At 40.7% G+C, this 17,796-nt stretch overlaps 1 protein-coding gene across 6 annotated transcripts in view; it reads left to right on the forward strand.

The window, feature by feature from the left end:
• The window catches only part of LOC117359206 (serine/threonine-protein phosphatase 2A regulatory subunit B'' subunit beta-like), a 261,026-nt gene extending 244,093 nt beyond the window's left edge, over window positions 1–16,933 (forward strand). For all 6 annotated transcript variants that reach the window (XM_033941552.1, XM_033941551.1, XM_033941556.1 and 3 more), the window contains 3 exons: window positions 10,977–11,095; window positions 11,178–11,284; window positions 15,645–16,933. In XM_033941552.1, coding sequence (XP_033797443.1) covers window positions 10,977–11,095; window positions 11,178–11,284; window positions 15,645–15,789 — 371 coding nt within the window. In that variant the 3' untranslated portion in view covers window positions 15,790–16,933. The remainder of the gene's footprint in view (window positions 1–10,976; window positions 11,096–11,177; window positions 11,285–15,644) is intronic.
• The last annotated feature ends 863 nt before the right edge of the window (window positions 16,934–17,796 follow it).

Raw genomic sequence — 17,796 nt, forward strand, 5'->3', positions numbered from 1 at the left:
TTCAAGTCCCTTTGCAATTCTTCGCAGTCTTCTATAGTCCGAGCACCACTAAAAAGTTTGGTGTCGTCTGCAAATTTTATTATCTCACACTTTGTCCCTGTTTCTAGATCATTTATGAATATATTAAATAGCAGTGGCCCGAGCACCGAGCCCTGCGGTACACCACTCGTGACCCTCCTCCAGTCAGAGTAGTGGCCTTTCACTCCTACCCTTTGCTTTCTACCTTCCAACCAGTTTCTGATCCATCTATGTACATCTCCTTCCACCCCATGGTTCTTCAGCTTCTGGAGTAGACGTTCATGGGGCACCTTGTCAAAGGCTTTTTGGAAATCTAGATATATGATGTCTATGTGGTCTCCTCTGTCCATTTGTTTGTTAACTCCCTCGAAGAAGTGCAATAAGTTCGTTAGGCACGATCTACCCTTGCAGAAACCATGTTGACTGGTTATCAGTAGTTCGTTCCTTTCGAAATGTTCATCGATGTTTTCTTTTATCAGAGCTTCTGCCATTTTTCCCGGAACTGAGGTCAGACTCACTGGTCTGTAATTTCCAGGGTCTCCTCTTGATCCCTTTTTAAAGATGGGCGTAACGTTGGCTATCTTCCAATCCTCCGGGATCACGCCTGTTTTTAGGGACAGGTTGCAAATTTGCTGTAGTAGTTCCGCTATCTCCTCCTTTAATTCTTTCAGAACCCTTGGATGTATTCCGTCCGGACCCGGGGATTTGTCAGGTTTTAGTTTTCCTATCTGCCTGCCTGTCTTCAAGGCTCACTTCTATGTATGTTAATTTTTCTGTTTGACTTCCATGAAAGAATTGCTCAGGTTCCGGTATGTTTGAAGTGTCCTCATTTGTAAATACAGATGAAAAAAACATGTTTAGCCTTTCTGCCACTTCTTTCTCCTCTTTCACAACTCCCTTCCTGTCTTCGTCATCCAGTGGTCCTACCTCCTCCCTAGCCGGCTCCTTCCCTTTAACATATTTAAAGAATGGTTTGAAGTTTCGTGCTTCCTTAGCTAGCCTCTCTTCGTACTCTCTTTTGGCTTTTCGAACCACACGGTGACATTCTTTTTGATTTTTCCTGTGCTCTTTCCAATTCTCCTCAGTTTTGTCCTTTTTCCACTTCCTGAATGAATTTTTCTTATTGCCTATTGCTTCCTTCACTATTTTGGTTATCCATGCCGGGTCTTTTGTTCGACTCTTTGTGCACCCCTTTCTGAACCTGGGGATATATGTATTTTGCGCCTCGCTCACCATGCCCTTGAAAAAAGACCAGGCTTGTTGTACCGTTTGCCATTTTTTGGAAGTGTTCCTAAGTTTCTTTCTTACCATTTCCCTCATTGCCTCGTAGTTTCCTTTCCTGAAGTTTAAAGTTGTCGCTATGGTTCTCTTCCCTTTCGGTATTCCTACTTCAACCTTGAACTTGATCATATTATGATCACTGCTTCCCAACGGTCCCACTATTTCTACTTCCTTTGCAGGTCCCCTTAACCCATTTAGGATTAGATCCAGAGTGGCATTTCCTCTCGTTGGTTCTCTAACAAGCTGCTCCATGAAGCAATCATGTGTAGCTTCCAGGAATTCTGTCTCTCTAGCGCATTTTGAGCTTCCAAGACTCCAGTCTATCCCAGGGTAGTTGAAGTCTCCCATAATAACTGTATTTCCGCTTTTGCTTTCTCGCTTCATCTCGGCTTCCATTTCTTCATCGATATCTAAAGTGGGATATATGTTTACTGCAAGAAACTCATTTAAGACCAAGGGACGAGCGGTTATTGCATACTCATCATTATGATCAATTGTGGACTCATCGGGCTCGAGGCACACAGCGGGTGGGGGGTTTGGCTATCTTGGTCCGTAAGGGGATAGGGCTGGAGGTGGATGAAGTTTTCAAAGATAGGGAGGGACGATGTTTAGCTATTAGGGGTAGGATCCAGGACAAAGTGATTACTATTATTAATATATATGGGCCTAACACAGATCAATCTCATTACTATTCTGGTCTCACGGAAGGCCTGACTGCCTTTGTAAAGGGTGCTATCTTTTGTGAAGGGGATTTTAATGTGTGCCCCGATCTATCTTTGGATCATTCCAGGGGGGGGACAAGTGGCTCTTCGACATCACAGTAAGGCCTTGGTTAGGTTTATGCACCAATTGGGATTAGTGGATTGTTGGAGATTACTCCATGGTACACAGAGGAATTATTCGCATTTCTCTAATGCTACTCAGACTTATACGAGAATAGATGGTATTTGGGTACATAGAAACCTTTGGGGTGGGATTCAAGAGGCGGAGCTTGGCAACATTCAGATCTCTGATCACGCTCCTGTCTGGGTGGTATGCAAGGGACTTAGGATACGGGTAAAAGATTTTGGCGTTTAAATGAATCACTTTTAGGGGATCCTATCATATTGCAAGAAGTGAGGGATTCTATTGTAGAATATCTATATATGAATGATAATGGGGAAGTAGGTGATGGGATACTTTGGGATGCTCTGAAAGCTGTTATTCGGGGTATTTTTGTTAAATGGGGGGCCCGTAAAAAACGAGACAAAGCTAGGCGCTATTTGGGATTGCGTGAACGATTAGTGGAATTAGAAAAACAACATCAATCTGATCCTCGACCCAGGGTTTATGCGGCCTTGAGTAAAGCACGGTTGGAATTACACCAACTACAACTTGAGGACTTAGCTTTTAGGAAGACACAATTGAAACAGGCTATGTTTGAGAATGGAAATCGGTCTAGTGCTATGCTAGCCCGTTATTTGCGGGCTCGTAGGATGTCTGCTACTATTCAGAGCATTCGTGGACCTGATGGGGTTAGGTCTAGGACTGATAAGGATATTCATAACCATTTTGTCACATTTTTTGCAGCGTTGTATCGTGGGGACAACCCGAGTGATGGTTCTAAGATCACAGATTTTTTAGACATGGTCCCTTTGCCCAAGCTATCGGGTTTGGAACAAGAGGGGTTAGATCTTCCCATAATGGAGGGGGAGGTGAATGGGGTCATACGGGGTTTAAAAGGGGGTAAATCTCCGGGGTTGGATGGGCTACCGAATGTGTTCTATAAGACCTTTAGGGAGCAGATTGTTTCCTTGTTGGTGAGGGTTGGTAATGGGGTGCGGGATGGGGGTTCTCTGCCATCTACTATGGGAGAAGCAGGGATCACGGTATTGTTGAAGCCAGGAAGGGATTCGGAGCAGTGTGGAGCATATCGTCCCATCTCATTATTAAATGTTGATGCTAAAAGTTTGGCAAAGATGTTGGCATTGAGATTGGGACGAGTGCTACCGGGTTAGGGTTAGGGTTAGGGTCCATGTTGATCAAGCTGGATTTATCCAGAGGCGTCAAGTGGGAGATAATATCCGTAGAACTTTACATTTGATTTGGGAGGCACAGCAACAGCATAGTAAAATGGTTTTATTGTCCATTGACGCTGAAAAGGCCTTTGATCAGGCCAGTTGGGAATTTTTATGGACAGTAATAGAACGGATGGGAATAGGGGGAATGTTTGAGAGGTGGATACGGAATTTTTATTTGACACCCAGGGCTTGTATTAAAATTAATGGGCTTTATACAGATTTCTTCACTATTACTAGAGGGACCCGACAGGGTTGTCCACTCTCCCCTTTACTTTTTGCTTTGTATTTAGAACCCTTGGCTTGTTATATTCGGGACCTGGGGGCAGTTCGGGGAATCCATTTGGGAGGACGGGAACATAAATTAGCGCTATTTGCGGATGATATTCTTTTCTATGTGACGAACCCGGAGGCTACTTTTCCTGAGTTACTGGAGGTATTTAGGAAATTTAAAGGTCTGTCTGGCTTTACGATCAACATGGACAAGTCCGAATTCTTGAATATTTCTTTGGAGGAGGGGGAGGCGCAGAGGTTGGCGGATACCTTTCCGGTGAGACGAGTAAGGGGTCATCTTCGGTATCTAGGTATTTTGATTCTATCTGATTTATCGCTTCTTTATGATCTTAATTACTGTAGGATAGTACGCTTAGTGCGGACAGATATGCAAACTTGGAAGGGTTTGTGGTTGTCCTGGTGGGGGCGTATAGCAGTCATCAAAATGAATGTCTTACCCCGTTTGTTATTTTTATTCCAAACACTTCCCATAGCGGTGCCTAGGGGACTTTTGAAGATATTACATAAGGAATTTCGCTTTTTTATTTGGCAGGGGAAACACCCCAGGTTGAGTCAACAAGTACTTTGGTCTGCTCGGGAGGATGAGGGACGGGCAGTGCCCAATCTGCACTGGTATTATGAGGCTGCACAACTTCGCTTTATTTTGGATTGGAAGATTGCGGTGTTTAAACCTGGGGTTCAAATAGAACAAAGCTATGTTCCTCATTGTACTCTGAATACTTGGTTGTGGACCTCTTTTTCGGTGTCGGAGCGATTGCAGGGGCAAAGGAATCCGTTTTTTGTCATCTGGTACGGATGTGGGGATCTCTGTGTCATAGGGAGAAGAGTGGTAGAGGAGTTTCTACGCTTGCTCCTATTAAGGGGGAACCACGGTTTATTGCAGGATTGGAAAGGGGGGCATTTAGGAGATGGGAATCTATGGGTATTCTTACATTTCGAGATGTACTTATTGGGGGATGCTTGCCTACAGATTGGTGATTAAGAAGCCTGGGTTGGGGGGCAAATTTTTTGCATATATGCAATTGAGACATTTCATTATCTCGGAAGGTCGGGATAAAGGGAATCCTCAGGGATCTGAATCTTTGGAAAATTTATGGATTATTTTATTGAGTAGAGTGCCGAGACCGATTTCCATTCTCTATAAATTTTTGCGAGGTAGAGAAGTGATCCGTTTAGGCTACAGTGGGAACGGGACCTTTGGCTCCACTTTTCTGCAGACGATTGGTCCCGTATTTGTATTGAGGTACAGAAAGCATCTCATTGTATATTAGTCCAAGAAAATGCTTATAAAATCTTAACACGCTGGTATTTCACTCCTGAACGGTTGCATATTATGTACCCTCAGGTTTCTGATTCTTGCTGGAGATGTGGTAAAGGCCCAGGATCTTTTATGCATATTTGGTGGGAATGTGGGGTGATTCAGAAATTTTGGATATCCCGCTTTTTGACACTGTGGATCCAGGACCCACTACAGCTTTCACCTCAAGTTTGTTTGCTTGGGTTACATAATGTTAGAGATGCTCCTTGGCAGACAAAACTGGGATTGGCAGCGGCCAAATGTTTGATAGCATTGTATTGGAAGAAGCTAGCTGCCCCACCAGAGGAGGAATGGTTAGAGAAATTGCGAAAATTTGCCCAGATGGAATGTATAGCTGCTAAGCATTATGGTTATTATGACTTCCAAAGGTGGACTTGGGACAAAATATTTCAGTGCATTTGATCCTTTCTTTCTGTTGGGTGGGAGGTAGGGATGGGGGGGGGAGGGGAGAGGTGGTTATTTGGGAGTCTTTTTGAAGGAACAACGAAGGGACTTCCTCATGGTGTTTATTTTGTTGGGGGTTATTTTTGACTGTATTGGTTTATTTTATGTTGGGTGGTGGGATTGGGATATACTTGTGTTGTGTTTATTCTGTATGCTTTATTGAGTGGCAGTAATATCCCTAATTGGTGTACTTGTGGCAATTATACTGTTTTATTTTCATTATAAAATTCTAATAAAAATTGAATAAAACAAAAAAAAAATAGAGAATGGGGGAGGGGGTTTAGGTAGAAAGATAAGGAGCTCGGTCTTAGCCATATTCAGTTTTAGATAGCGATGAGACATCAAGGTAGGGACTCTGGCCTGGATTGCTGTGGAAATATCTGGTGTGGAGAGGAAGATTTGAGAGTCGTCAGCACAAAGGTGATCCTGAAAATCACTGGAGGAGATCAGTGCACCAAGGAAGTGGGTATATATGGAGAAAAGGAGAGGTTCGAAGACAAGAGTCCCATTGGCAGTGGGATAGCAATGGAGGAGGATCCACCATTGCATACTCTGAAAGCACAGCTAACAAATAAATAGCTAACCCAGATCTCAGCTACTCTTGTCCTGAGTAGGAGCCGAGAGAGGATCTGCTAAGGGGAAGAAAAACTCCTTTGGAATATCTTACCTGCTAGCATTCAAACTTGGGAAAAGGTAAAACTTGGGCTTCATGAGGTTATTTCATTGTCCTTCTGTTTTTTTTAGTTCAGGACTCTGCTTTTTCAGCAAAGTCAGTTTAGGCAATAGTGTAGACCTTAGAGTCTCTATTAGGGCTTATATATAAAAAGTGTTTTAGTCTAGATTAGTATTTTAGGTTGCATTTCAGAGCATTAGATCAGATTAGGACACAGATAGCAGTTGAGGAAAGTCTTGTTTAGTGTTTAACTCCCACCCACCCCTGGCCTTAACTCTGATTTTTAGTTTCTTGAACCAATTAGAAGGCTACAAACATAATTAGCTAATAATTAGCTCTTAAGAAATTGTCTGAGAAATCCCTAGAGGATAACCTACCAATTATAATATTGCAAAATAATATGAAAAATTAAACATTACCACAACCTAACATATAACTAGCATTCTTAGGGGAACTTAGAATACATATTCTAAAGCCCATAGCAACATAAGAAAGAAATCATCAATATTAAGAAGCAGGCAGCAGTCCAGCAGCAAGATGGGGGCTATCCAGTCTTTTGCACTGAGTGTCACATGTTTAATTATCTCCTAGTTGGTAAGAGGTCTTATGTGTGTGCTCGGTGTAAAAGGTTCCTAGCACTCAGGTAACGGGTCCGATATCTTGAGGCTAGAGTAGCAGATGTGGAGGCGCTAAGGGAGACAGAGAGGCACATGGAGGAGACCTATAGGGACGTTGTAGAAAAGTCCTACCTCCAGTCTGGCAGCCTCTGCTGCCTCGGAGGCAGGAGGTCTTCTTAAAGGAAAGCATTACCCCAGTGAATTTGGAGCAACCCTGTAGCCAGGACCTACAGCAGGCTCCTGCTACTGTTGATGTGAAAGTGCATTCCTCTACAATTGGAAGGAGACTGCACAATTTTAACTTGCATGTGAGGTGTGCAAGGAGGGGAAACCTTTGCTCTCTAAGAGAAACATCAAGGCCAGACTGAAGTTTGCCAGAGAGAATGTAGACAAGCACCAGGATGTCTGGAATAGTGTTCTATGGACAGATGAGTCTAAAAATGAATTATTTGGACACCAGAAAAGAGGCATGTTTGGCATACACCAAATACAGCATGCCAGGAAAAGAACCTCATACCAACTGTGAAGCATGGAGGTAGAAGTGTCATGGTTTGGGGATGTTTTGCTGCAGCAGGACCTGGCCAGCTCACCATCATCTAAACCACCATGAATTCTACCGTGTTATCAGAGGGTGCTTGAGGAACATGTGAGACCATCTGTAAGAAAATTAAAGATGAAGCGGAACTGAACCCTGCAACATGACAGTGACCCAAAACATACCAGTAAATCCACTGAGGACTGGCTGAAAACTAAGAAATGGAAAGTCCTGGAGTAGCCAAGTCAAAGCCCTGATCTTAATCCCATTGAGATGTTATGGGGTGATTTGAAATGGGCTCTACATGCAAGAAACCCCTCAAACATCTCACAGCTGAAAGAATTCTGCATTGAAGAGTGGGCCAAACTTTCCTCAGACTGATGTCAGAGACTACTAGTAGATGGCTACAAGAAGCGTCTCACTGCAGTTATTTTAGCCAAAGAGGGTAACATTAGCTATTAGGATGTAGATGTCCTAATTTATTCCTGAGTTAGAATATACATTTTTGTGGATATCTTTTGTTTCATGAGTAAATAAAGGAAATTTTTTGTTGTTTACCTGCAATTACATCACTTTCTGTTTCAGAGATAAATAAAAAAAAAAAGATTTGACATCGATATGTGAACATTTCGTAAGAAAGAACTGAATATTTCATGGGATATCCTAATTTTTTCACATGATTGTATTACTTCTGAGTGAATTCTGCCACTGTCTTTGAATAATAAGTAAAAACTCCAAAATACCTCACTAGGGCATCATATCTGAAGCTTCTGGTTTTCAGCAATTTTATTTTGGCAATCCAGAATCCAAGGGGAAATCTGAATTGCAGGCAGCATTGACTTTTTGCAGCTGCCAATACTTGTGCCAACACACAGTGTTTGATTGTTCTCATTTAAGAAATTCTTGTGTATTTCATTCATCTACAATGCTTATGAGCAATGTAACTTGAGATGATGAAATCCTAGTAATGACTAGTTGCCATTTGGTAATCCATATTGAACTGGAATGGTAATTGGAATATAAATGCTGTATTCATTGTTATACATGTTAGCAGCTGAAAAAGTTGGTTCTACCTTCAAATCTTCTTGGGTTTAACAAATTGCCTAAAGAAAATCCCTGACCTCCAGAAGGCCTTAACCATAAAGAAGCAGACACCAGAAATGACCCATCCCAAAGAATGAGTTTTACTGCCCCAATGAGGAAGATTTTTCCAGTGCTATTCAGGGTATAAATCTATAAATGGCCCTTGGTGCTCTCCCACCCCCCTCCCTTTTTTTTTTTTTTTAGTAGAGTAATCACCTCATGGTTAGAGCAGTGGACTGAGAACTAGGGAAGCCAGGTTCAAATCCCATTTCCATTCTTGCGGTCTTTATCAATTCACTTAATCTTCCATTGCCTTAAGTAAAAATTTAGATTATAATTCCTCCAAAAACTGATGAATATCTACTGTACTTGAATATAACTCACCATGTTGAGAAGAGTGTGAGCTAAAATGTAAGCCATTTCTTTTGGTCTTAGTCAATTAGGCTCCATACTTCAGCAGGCCCCTCCATCTCCCATAATACCTTTTACCCAGGGGCAGAGCTGCTACTGAGTGAACTTGGCAAAAATCCCAGGTCCACCCAGTATTAGGGGCAGGAGTTTTTCTTCTTTCCTGCTGCTCTTCCTGTTTTCTGCCATCTCTGGCACTGCAGAGATGTTGTTCAATTTCTCCAATCCCATTCCAAGATTGCATATTATAACTGCCTATATGAGGGTTGCAAGTTGACTGCCCTGTCTGTTGCCAGTTTTTAATCATGAATCATTGTAACTTGCACAGAGTACTTGTTAAGCCGACTGGATGGACCATATAGTGGTTTTCTTTAATTTTTAAGTTGGGAGCACTTTAGATCCAAATGAACTTAAGGAGAGCTGACAAATATCTTCCAATGCAAGGCCTCAGTACTGCCAATCAGTGTGTATCAATGTCATCCTGCCTTTAAATTTTTCATCAGTTGTATTCTCAAGGAGGTGTGCATTTTCAAGTACATTCTTTGTCTATTGAGAAATGCCTTGTCCTTCAAGCATGTGGCTCGTACTCCAATCCACTTCCCCCTTTCTGCCATGAGCTAGGGTAGTAAAGCAAAGAATAACAGAATAAAAGCCAGAATGATGAGGGCTGCCTCAGAGGTCTTCAGGGGGCCTCCACTGACCCCCAGGCCTTGCATTGAAGAACACGGTTCATAGACAAAACCGCGGAAGACAAAGGCGCGCGCCGACAACTGAGCGCAAGATGGAGGCGCGCGCCAAAGAAAATGACAGTTTTTAGGGGCTCCGACGGGGGGTTTTGTTGGGGAGCCCCCCACTTTACTTAATACAGATTGCGGCGGCGTTGTGGGTGGTTTGGGGGGTTGTAACCCCCCTCATTATACTGTAAACTTAACTTTTTCCCTGTTTTTAGGGAAAAAGTGAAGTTTTCAGTAAAATGTGGGGGGTTACAACCCCCAAAACCCCCCACAATGCCCCCCCGTCGGAGCCCCTAAAAACAGTTATTTTCTTCGGCACACGCCTCCACACTGCGCTCAGTTGTCCGCGCGCGCCTTTGTCTTCCGCAGTTTTGACCTGACACCGAAGAACACTGATATAGGTCTTCATTTGCAGACATTTACTATGTTGCCAATCTCTAGAATTGTGTGGAAAAGGTGTCAAGGGTGCTGTGCTTACCCTCTAAGGCAGGGGTCAGCGACCTTTTAAAAGCAGAGAGCCAATTTATCCTAAAAATTTGACCCAAGATCTACAAAGAGCCGCAATGGATAGAGAAAGGAGTTTGATATATTCCTGGTCTCTCACTCTCTCTCAAACATCTAACTTCTCTCCCATTTTTCTTCCCTCCAACCCCTCACAGGTCTTCGTGGCAGGAATGCGGCCCTCTTGCTCCTGTCTCCATGTGGCTTCCTTCCAAAATTACTGCTGTGACCTTTCATGGCTGCTCGCAGCATTTCCTGTAGTACCGCGAGAGGTCACGGCAGCTATTTTAGAAGACAGCCTTGAGGAGGCAGGAGCAAGAGGGGTACACTCCTGTCATGAAGACCCCCCTGCTGGACCACAAAATATCTTGGTAGGCTGGGGGGAGGGGGAATCATGGAGTTGGGAAGGACATTAAAGGGTTGGGGCCAGGAGAGCCGCAGCCACATAGCAGAAGAGCTGCATGTGGCTCATAAGCTGCAGATTGCTGACCCCTGCTCTAAGGGGAAAAGCACCAAAAATAATTATTACTTTGATCTATCTTTCCTTTTTTTGTTTAAGCATAATTAAATTTGAAATGGTATAGGAAAAAGCTGTATAAGCTATGGAAATACTTCAACTTGGAGTTACACAAACCAGAAGCATGAGGTCTGAGGTCTGCTGGAACAAGTAAAAGGGCACATTTGTCCTTGAATGAATAGATGTTTGTTGACATGTAGGGTAGTATTTATAGTGGTGCCTTTCCTTGCATACTTAGTTTTTTCTTCCAGGCCATAACAAACCTTTCATTTCAATTTATTTTTAACAAAAATCCTCTGAATATATTTCTTTTACAATTTCATAATAAGAGGTTTTTTGATATTTTCCCACTGTAAACCAAACCATTTTTGAGTGAATCAACCCCTTGATCCTTAAGCAGATGCCTGATATGCTGTGGGTAGAACTGTTTAAATAAACTTTATTGATTGATTGATTCCTATTTGATTGATTGATTCCTATTTGAACATTCCTGCAGGGAAAATTACTCTTCGTGATTTAAAGAACTGCAAACAAGCAAATGTATTTTTTGATACCTTTTTCAACCTTGAAAAATACCTGGACCATGAACAGAAAGATCCATTTTCCATTTTGAAGGTAACTGCAAAGAATATGTAATCTTATTCCATACTAGTGAACCTCTGTGAAATGCACACTAAAAATAGTCTTTCTTGTCCAGATTGGTGAACGTGAAAGCCAGGATATTTCTGATTGGGAGAAATATGCTGCAGAGGAGTATGATATTTTGGTAGCTGAAGACTCAGCTGGTGATCAGTGGAATGATGGGTAAGCATATGACTGCATCATTATAGTGACACAGTAGCATGGTAAATGACAGCAAAGACCTGGTCTATCCAGTCTGCCCAGTAGTCGCACTCAATATATATTCATGGTTAAATAGACCATAGAAGTATGCCCAGTACTGTCTTTAGTTTCCCACGGTTAGAGATACAGTTGAAGCCCACTCCAGCCTATCTTAGCCATCCTGTCACTAGAACTTCTATCAAAGCCCTCCTTAGCTCATCCTAAACAAAATCACCATATATGGTACACAGACCATTTAGGATTGCCCAGTACCGGCCTTAGTTTAATACCAACTAAGGAATAATCATAGTGAAGATGAGAACAAACTCTTCATCTATCCACAAGATCAAATGAGACAGAGAGCTTGCTTGTTGTCGGCCTCCTAGGATCTGCAAGAGAGAACAGTACTGGACATAGAGTTCTCAAGAGGAAAGAAGCCTTCCTGTCCACTCAATTTAGGCCACAGGTTCTCAGCTCAGTCCCCAGGGGACACCTATCCAATCTAGTTTTCAGGATATCCACAATGAGTATGCATGAGATAAAATTGCATACAATGAACGCAGTGCATGCAAATTTCTCTCTTGTATATTCATTGTGGCTATCCTGAAAATCTGATTGATTTGGTGAGACCCAAGGACTGGTTTGAGAACATCTGCCTTAGGCTAATTTTTGAAGATGGTGGGGAGATGGGAGTTGACATGGAATGGATTTTAAATTTGAGTTGGAGAGAAAAAAGGTATTTCAATTTTTAAGGAGATTGAGAGGAAGAAAGGGGATTGGCCCTTTGTTAGAGAAGATAAAGATCTTTTCTGTGTGTGTTGGGGACTGGGAGGAGGTCTGGAATATGGGGAACGTCTCTTTTTGGTATAGAATCTTGGGAAGATTTGACCAGACAGATTTAAGCCTGTTTTTACAGCTCAAGGGTAAAGCCAATATCAACAGTAATTGTCACTGAGCTAATAGTTTACCACCAACCGTTGTGCATAGGTTCAAAACAAGGTAGGACTCTTCACTAATGCTGCTTTTGCCTAGTACATTAGAAAGAGAATCAGGCTTCATAGGGGTCATTTGCACATGACTGAATTCATTGTGTGCAAGCAAATTGTTCTGAGTGGTTATGCATGCCTGCAGACCTAGAGGTGTTAAAAGGGGCCATCTGGTATTAAATTCCATCTGGAAAGTTCCTCTGGAAGGATATGTGGAATCAGGCGTATCAACATCTACATCATCATCATCATCCTTGTCATTCTTCCATACTGACATTTTCAGGGCAGCAAGTTGCTCTTTGAGATCTCAGTACTAATCAGCCCATTGGTCTCCATGAAATACTGTAAATAATTTTTTTTCAAGGACATAGTATAGCAGTTCTTAGGAGCCAAGTGTGAACAAGCTCTGCATCCACAAAAATCCAATTGCTAGAAACTCTCCTTTCGTCCAAGCCATTCTGCAGTTCATCCAGCATCGAAACCAACAAGGTCTTGGTGCTTTGATGCCTGTGGAAAGCATACTGATGACCATCAAGGACGTTATGTTCCTGCAAGTATTGGTCAAGTTGCAAATCAGCTTCTCAAGATCCTTTGCCAACACCAGCAGTGAGGCCACAGGCCAAAAGTTGCTTATCTCCCCAACTTCTAGCTTCCTATCTTTAATAATGTCTTAGCATGATAAAGACTGATATTTATCAGCTTCTGTAGCATAAAAAAACAAAGACAATTGTCCTTATACATTTATCCTATAAACACATGATATAATGCCTAACTAATTTATAATCATATATAATGAGCCTCATTACAAAAATGTAACGTGCTAGTGAAAAACTAAACAGATTTGAAATCAGTATGAAAAATACAAAACCCACCCAACATTAACTCTGATGAAAATGATGTGTTGACCTGTGTAATAGGCTTAACAGCAATTAGGACATCCAAAGTGCCAATTTAGGATTCTTTTTGGGCGTGTTTATTTTTTGATTATGAGCCCCATGGTCTTTCTCTGCCTTAATATTTCTGTGTTTCTAATTTAGACTCCTTCTTATTGTAGACTAACAACAGTGAGTGATATATTATTTCCTTAATTGTGTGAGGTTCCCTACCTTAGTTTTCTATGGAAAAGATATTTTCTCATTTTCTGTCATTTCCTTTGATAGCAATTTCATGTATAATATTTTAAAACTAAAGGCAAATTTAACCAAAAATCTATAATACCATCTAACCCCCTACAATCAACGCATTAAGCAAGAGAGGAAAAGATTTCAGATGGTGCTGCCACAGGGGCTGTAGAGGTCAACTCACCGTGGGTTTAACAAGCACCCCATCATGAATCAGAAAAGTCTCCCCAATTTTTCAATATTTTTAAAGTGCACAAATAGTATTATTATCAGTCATTCAATAGGATTAACCACCCAGGGCATAGGGGAAGCCACTGCTTGCCCTGGATCAGTAGTGTGAAATATTGCTATTCTTTGGGTTTCTGTCTGGTACTTGGGACCTAGGTTGGCCATTGTTGGAAACAGGATACTGGGCTTGATGGACCTTCAGCCTGTCCCAGTATGGCAACTCTTTTCTTATTTCTCTCTACAGGTCACCATACAAAATAATTCTGATTCTTATGTCACTGTGAAATCACAATATAAATCTCTCCATTACCAGGCACACTGTGAAATACAAACCCCCCCAAAAAACAGTTCAGCTTACTTGTAGCAAACCTGTCTTATAACAGTGGCACTAATTACTGTGATTCAAACAGCAAGAACGCTACCCATCTATGAATAACCAGCTCTACAAAGTATTACACTGCTTCCCAGAACAAGTGGGACCGATGTAGATCTCTACACAAACTACATGCAGATAGAATACTGCACCTTGGTCACAGCCAAAACATAGCTAAATAGGAGCCAGCTCTATAGATCCAGTGGATGCTGAGCACCCCCAATATTTAGGAAAGCACCTTTATTTTGTCCAAGAAGGAAGTTATTTCTATTGTGTTTGGCACCCCCAATCATTTTGAAACACTGGCACTTTTCTTCCCCATCACCAAATCAGAAATAGAAATAACAAAAATTGAACTATGATCTCTTAGGGCTTCCACAACTGGTGTTATGATGCAGTTGTCTGGGAGTAGGGCTTTGGGCAAATATCATTCTGTTATTTCAAGAGTTGATAATTTAGTTTGGGGAGTGGGGCATGTAAGAAAGCCTAAGCTGGAGGTTTCACCCCAATATTGTGGCCACCTAAGATCCCAGAAGTACTCCAGCTGAAGTAGTGGCTTGAAACTATAACACTCTACATCATAGATGAAGTGCGTTGGTTTTCTAGTGGTTGCTCATTTTATTTTATCTTTCTCTCTCTCACATTCACTCTCTCTTTCTCTCATATGTCCCTAGAGCCAGTTTTGCAATATTTTCATAAGAAATGCATATGTATAGAACATACGCCTTATGATGACAACCATGCACCATTTTAGTAGCCTTCCTCTGGACCGACTGCATCATTTTTATATCTTTTTGAAGATGCGACCTCCAGAATTATACACAATTTTCTAAATGAGGTCTCGCCAAAGTCTTATACAGGTGCATCAATACCTCCTTTTTTCTACTGGCCATACCTCTTCCTATGCACCCCAGCATCCTTGTAGCTTTCACCGTCAACTTTTCAACCTGTTTGGCCACCTTAAGATCATCACATACAATTGCATGATTTTGATCTTTATCAGAGAAAATCAGATTTTTCCATATTTTTAAAATGAGTACTCATAAGTTACTAGGAAACTAGATATGTTTTAAAGAAGTTGAAGTTTATACTTAAAGCATAAGTATATTATATTGCTCTGCATACTTTCCCCACTTGGTTTTGATCCTTTAGTGACTCACATTTAAATATATGTATGTATGAAGCCTGGCTCAGGAAGAGGCTAGCACTGTGACAGCAGTGTAAACTTGCATTAACTCTGGGATATGAAAGACCAATATTTGCAGCAGGCTATATATACAAAATATTAACTAGTAAATAATCATTTTAGATACCTTTTCTGAACAGGAATAGTCTCATTTTTAGCACCTCCTACCATAAGTTATCTTGCAGAAATTTATGCAGATCCAATGAGAGAAGCACAAATATGGATGTGAACAATCTGTTTTCATACATAATGAAAGAAACTTAAAAGGGATTTAATTTCCGACTACATAATACACCATGCAAAGATGAATATTCTGTGAATAACTTCATAACTTTCTTGCACATTTCGTCCCAGAAGCAGAGCATGTATCTTAAATTGATGTAACTTTAAGCTATTTCATTTGTGGAGTGATGCATTGTTTCAATTTGTGTTTGCATCTTCTTTCCAGTTGTGACGCTGAACTAAATGTTTTGGACGATCAGATGGCAAATGAGGTACAGTTTGGAACAGATAAGAGACCGTTCTTTGAAGTGCCTTCTCATCAGTTAGATATGGTCTTAGATGATTATGAATATGAAGAGGACTTTGAATGATCTCCCTCTTTTTGATGAAAGGAGATGGTCCACAGCTGGTCTGCTGTACCATTGACACATTGTTTTAAATGACAAGAACTGGTTCTGTACAACAAAAACTAATAACCTTCAAACTACCTTGAAAAACTAAATGAATTGCATTTTTCTTTACAATTTTAATTACAATATATTTAGTTTGCAGTTTTTGAAATTAATCATTGAGAGGATTATTTAGATTTGTCATTTAAATACCATAGCAGAGGAATTAACAATTGAAAAATTGTATTAAAAAACCTGTAATAATTTGAAGAGAGAAATAAAATGCTCTGGTCTTTCACAAGGTAAGGATCATAATACATGACCTAGGATTTGGGGTTTGGAATGGAAGTCAGTTTCTGGGACTATGATTAAGACACCTGTACTGTTCTGTTGCTCTGTATTTTGCCACCTGTGTCCATCTTCTTGCACTGTATGACAGTCGAATCTATTTTGTGGGTCTGTGATTAGGTATTCATTGACTTGCTCTGCCTCTGCATCATGATACATAAATTCCATCCTTTGTTCTGTATTGTGACAAGAATCTGGTAACTGAATCCTTGATGAAGGGAATGCAGTTTAAATGGAGTATTACACTAACCACCTAAACACCTTATCTTGCCTATTATGTCTTCTCTATTTAACATAACCACTTGCATAAATTTCTATTCTATACTGAACTCCAGTTGATGATTACACCTGTATGAAAGTCTGATAAGAATGAATTAGTTTTTTCAAAATATTATCCTTGATCTGTGGTATGCATTTATTCATTGTAAACATTCAGTCTTGTTAACCATTGTCGTCTTTCCTTCTGAGGTTAACCACTGTATTGAGTTATTCCATGAATTTTAAGTTAATAACCCTCAAATCTTCATGTTTTTCTCCTTTTTTACCTTATAGGTCAAGTTTGTTTTTTGTTACTTTGACTAAACAGTTTTCAGATAATTTTGGTGCCTTGAAATGTACAAATGTATATGAGTATGACGCTTTCAGTAATATTTTATTATAGATAATTGTTCATTCAGAAATGAAGGAAGATGTAAATATTTTTAAAAATAGTTTTGTTTAAATGTTTACACAATGATCATGTTTGTATTTTGAAATTAAAATCAATTTGCATAATGTCCCTGTTGCAACATATTTTTACATATGGCAATTGTTTCCTTTAACAAATCCTGTATTTTATTGAAAAGACATATTCTCATAGTAAAGCAGCTCATCAGTTCCATTTTTAACTGTTAAAATACAATAAACTGCTAACAGGAGATAAAATAAGAGTATGCATGTTGACAAAGGAAAACAAATACTACATTTAAACTATATGTTATAAAGACAAGGGGAAAATACTCAGATGATATTCTTGATATGGTTGACAAGGGGCCCTTTTACTAAGCAGCGCTAAAGAGTGGTTTGTGCCTGTGGTTTAGTAAAGGGGACAAACAGCTCCAGATGCAACCTTGGCAAGGGTGCTGGTACCTCTCCTCCCCTGATGATGGGAAAGGGTGTCTTTAATGTGCCCCCATCACATGTACCTCTTCAAATCTTGGCCGGCATTGAACAGAATCTCCTTTGTGCTGCTCATAGTGGTTGTGCTTTCCCTCTGATGTCACTTCTGGTCACAGGACCAGGAATCAGTGGCATGCAGTGACATTTATAGCAGGGGATTCAATAGATGAGGTAAACCAGGGGGTGACCAACCTCAGCCCTCGCCAAGTCATGTTTTCAGGATTTCCATAATGAAGATTCATGAGATGGTTTACAGAGGCATTAAATGAAAATCTCTCTCATGCATATTCATTATGAATATCCCCAAAACTCAACTGGCAGGGTTCTGCACTGCACTGCTCTACCAGAAGTGGAGATCCCACTAATCCTGATCCATTTTTATTTTTGAAACAGGCCAAACACTAAAAAATAACACAAAACCCTGCAAAAAGGCACTCAAAACCTATATAGGAAACTTACCAAACTATAATAGCTCTAATCCAC

This window comes from Geotrypetes seraphini, chromosome 4, assembly GCF_902459505.1.
Source record: "Geotrypetes seraphini chromosome 4, aGeoSer1.1, whole genome shotgun sequence".
NCBI lineage: Eukaryota > Metazoa > Chordata > Amphibia > Gymnophiona > Dermophiidae > Geotrypetes > Geotrypetes seraphini.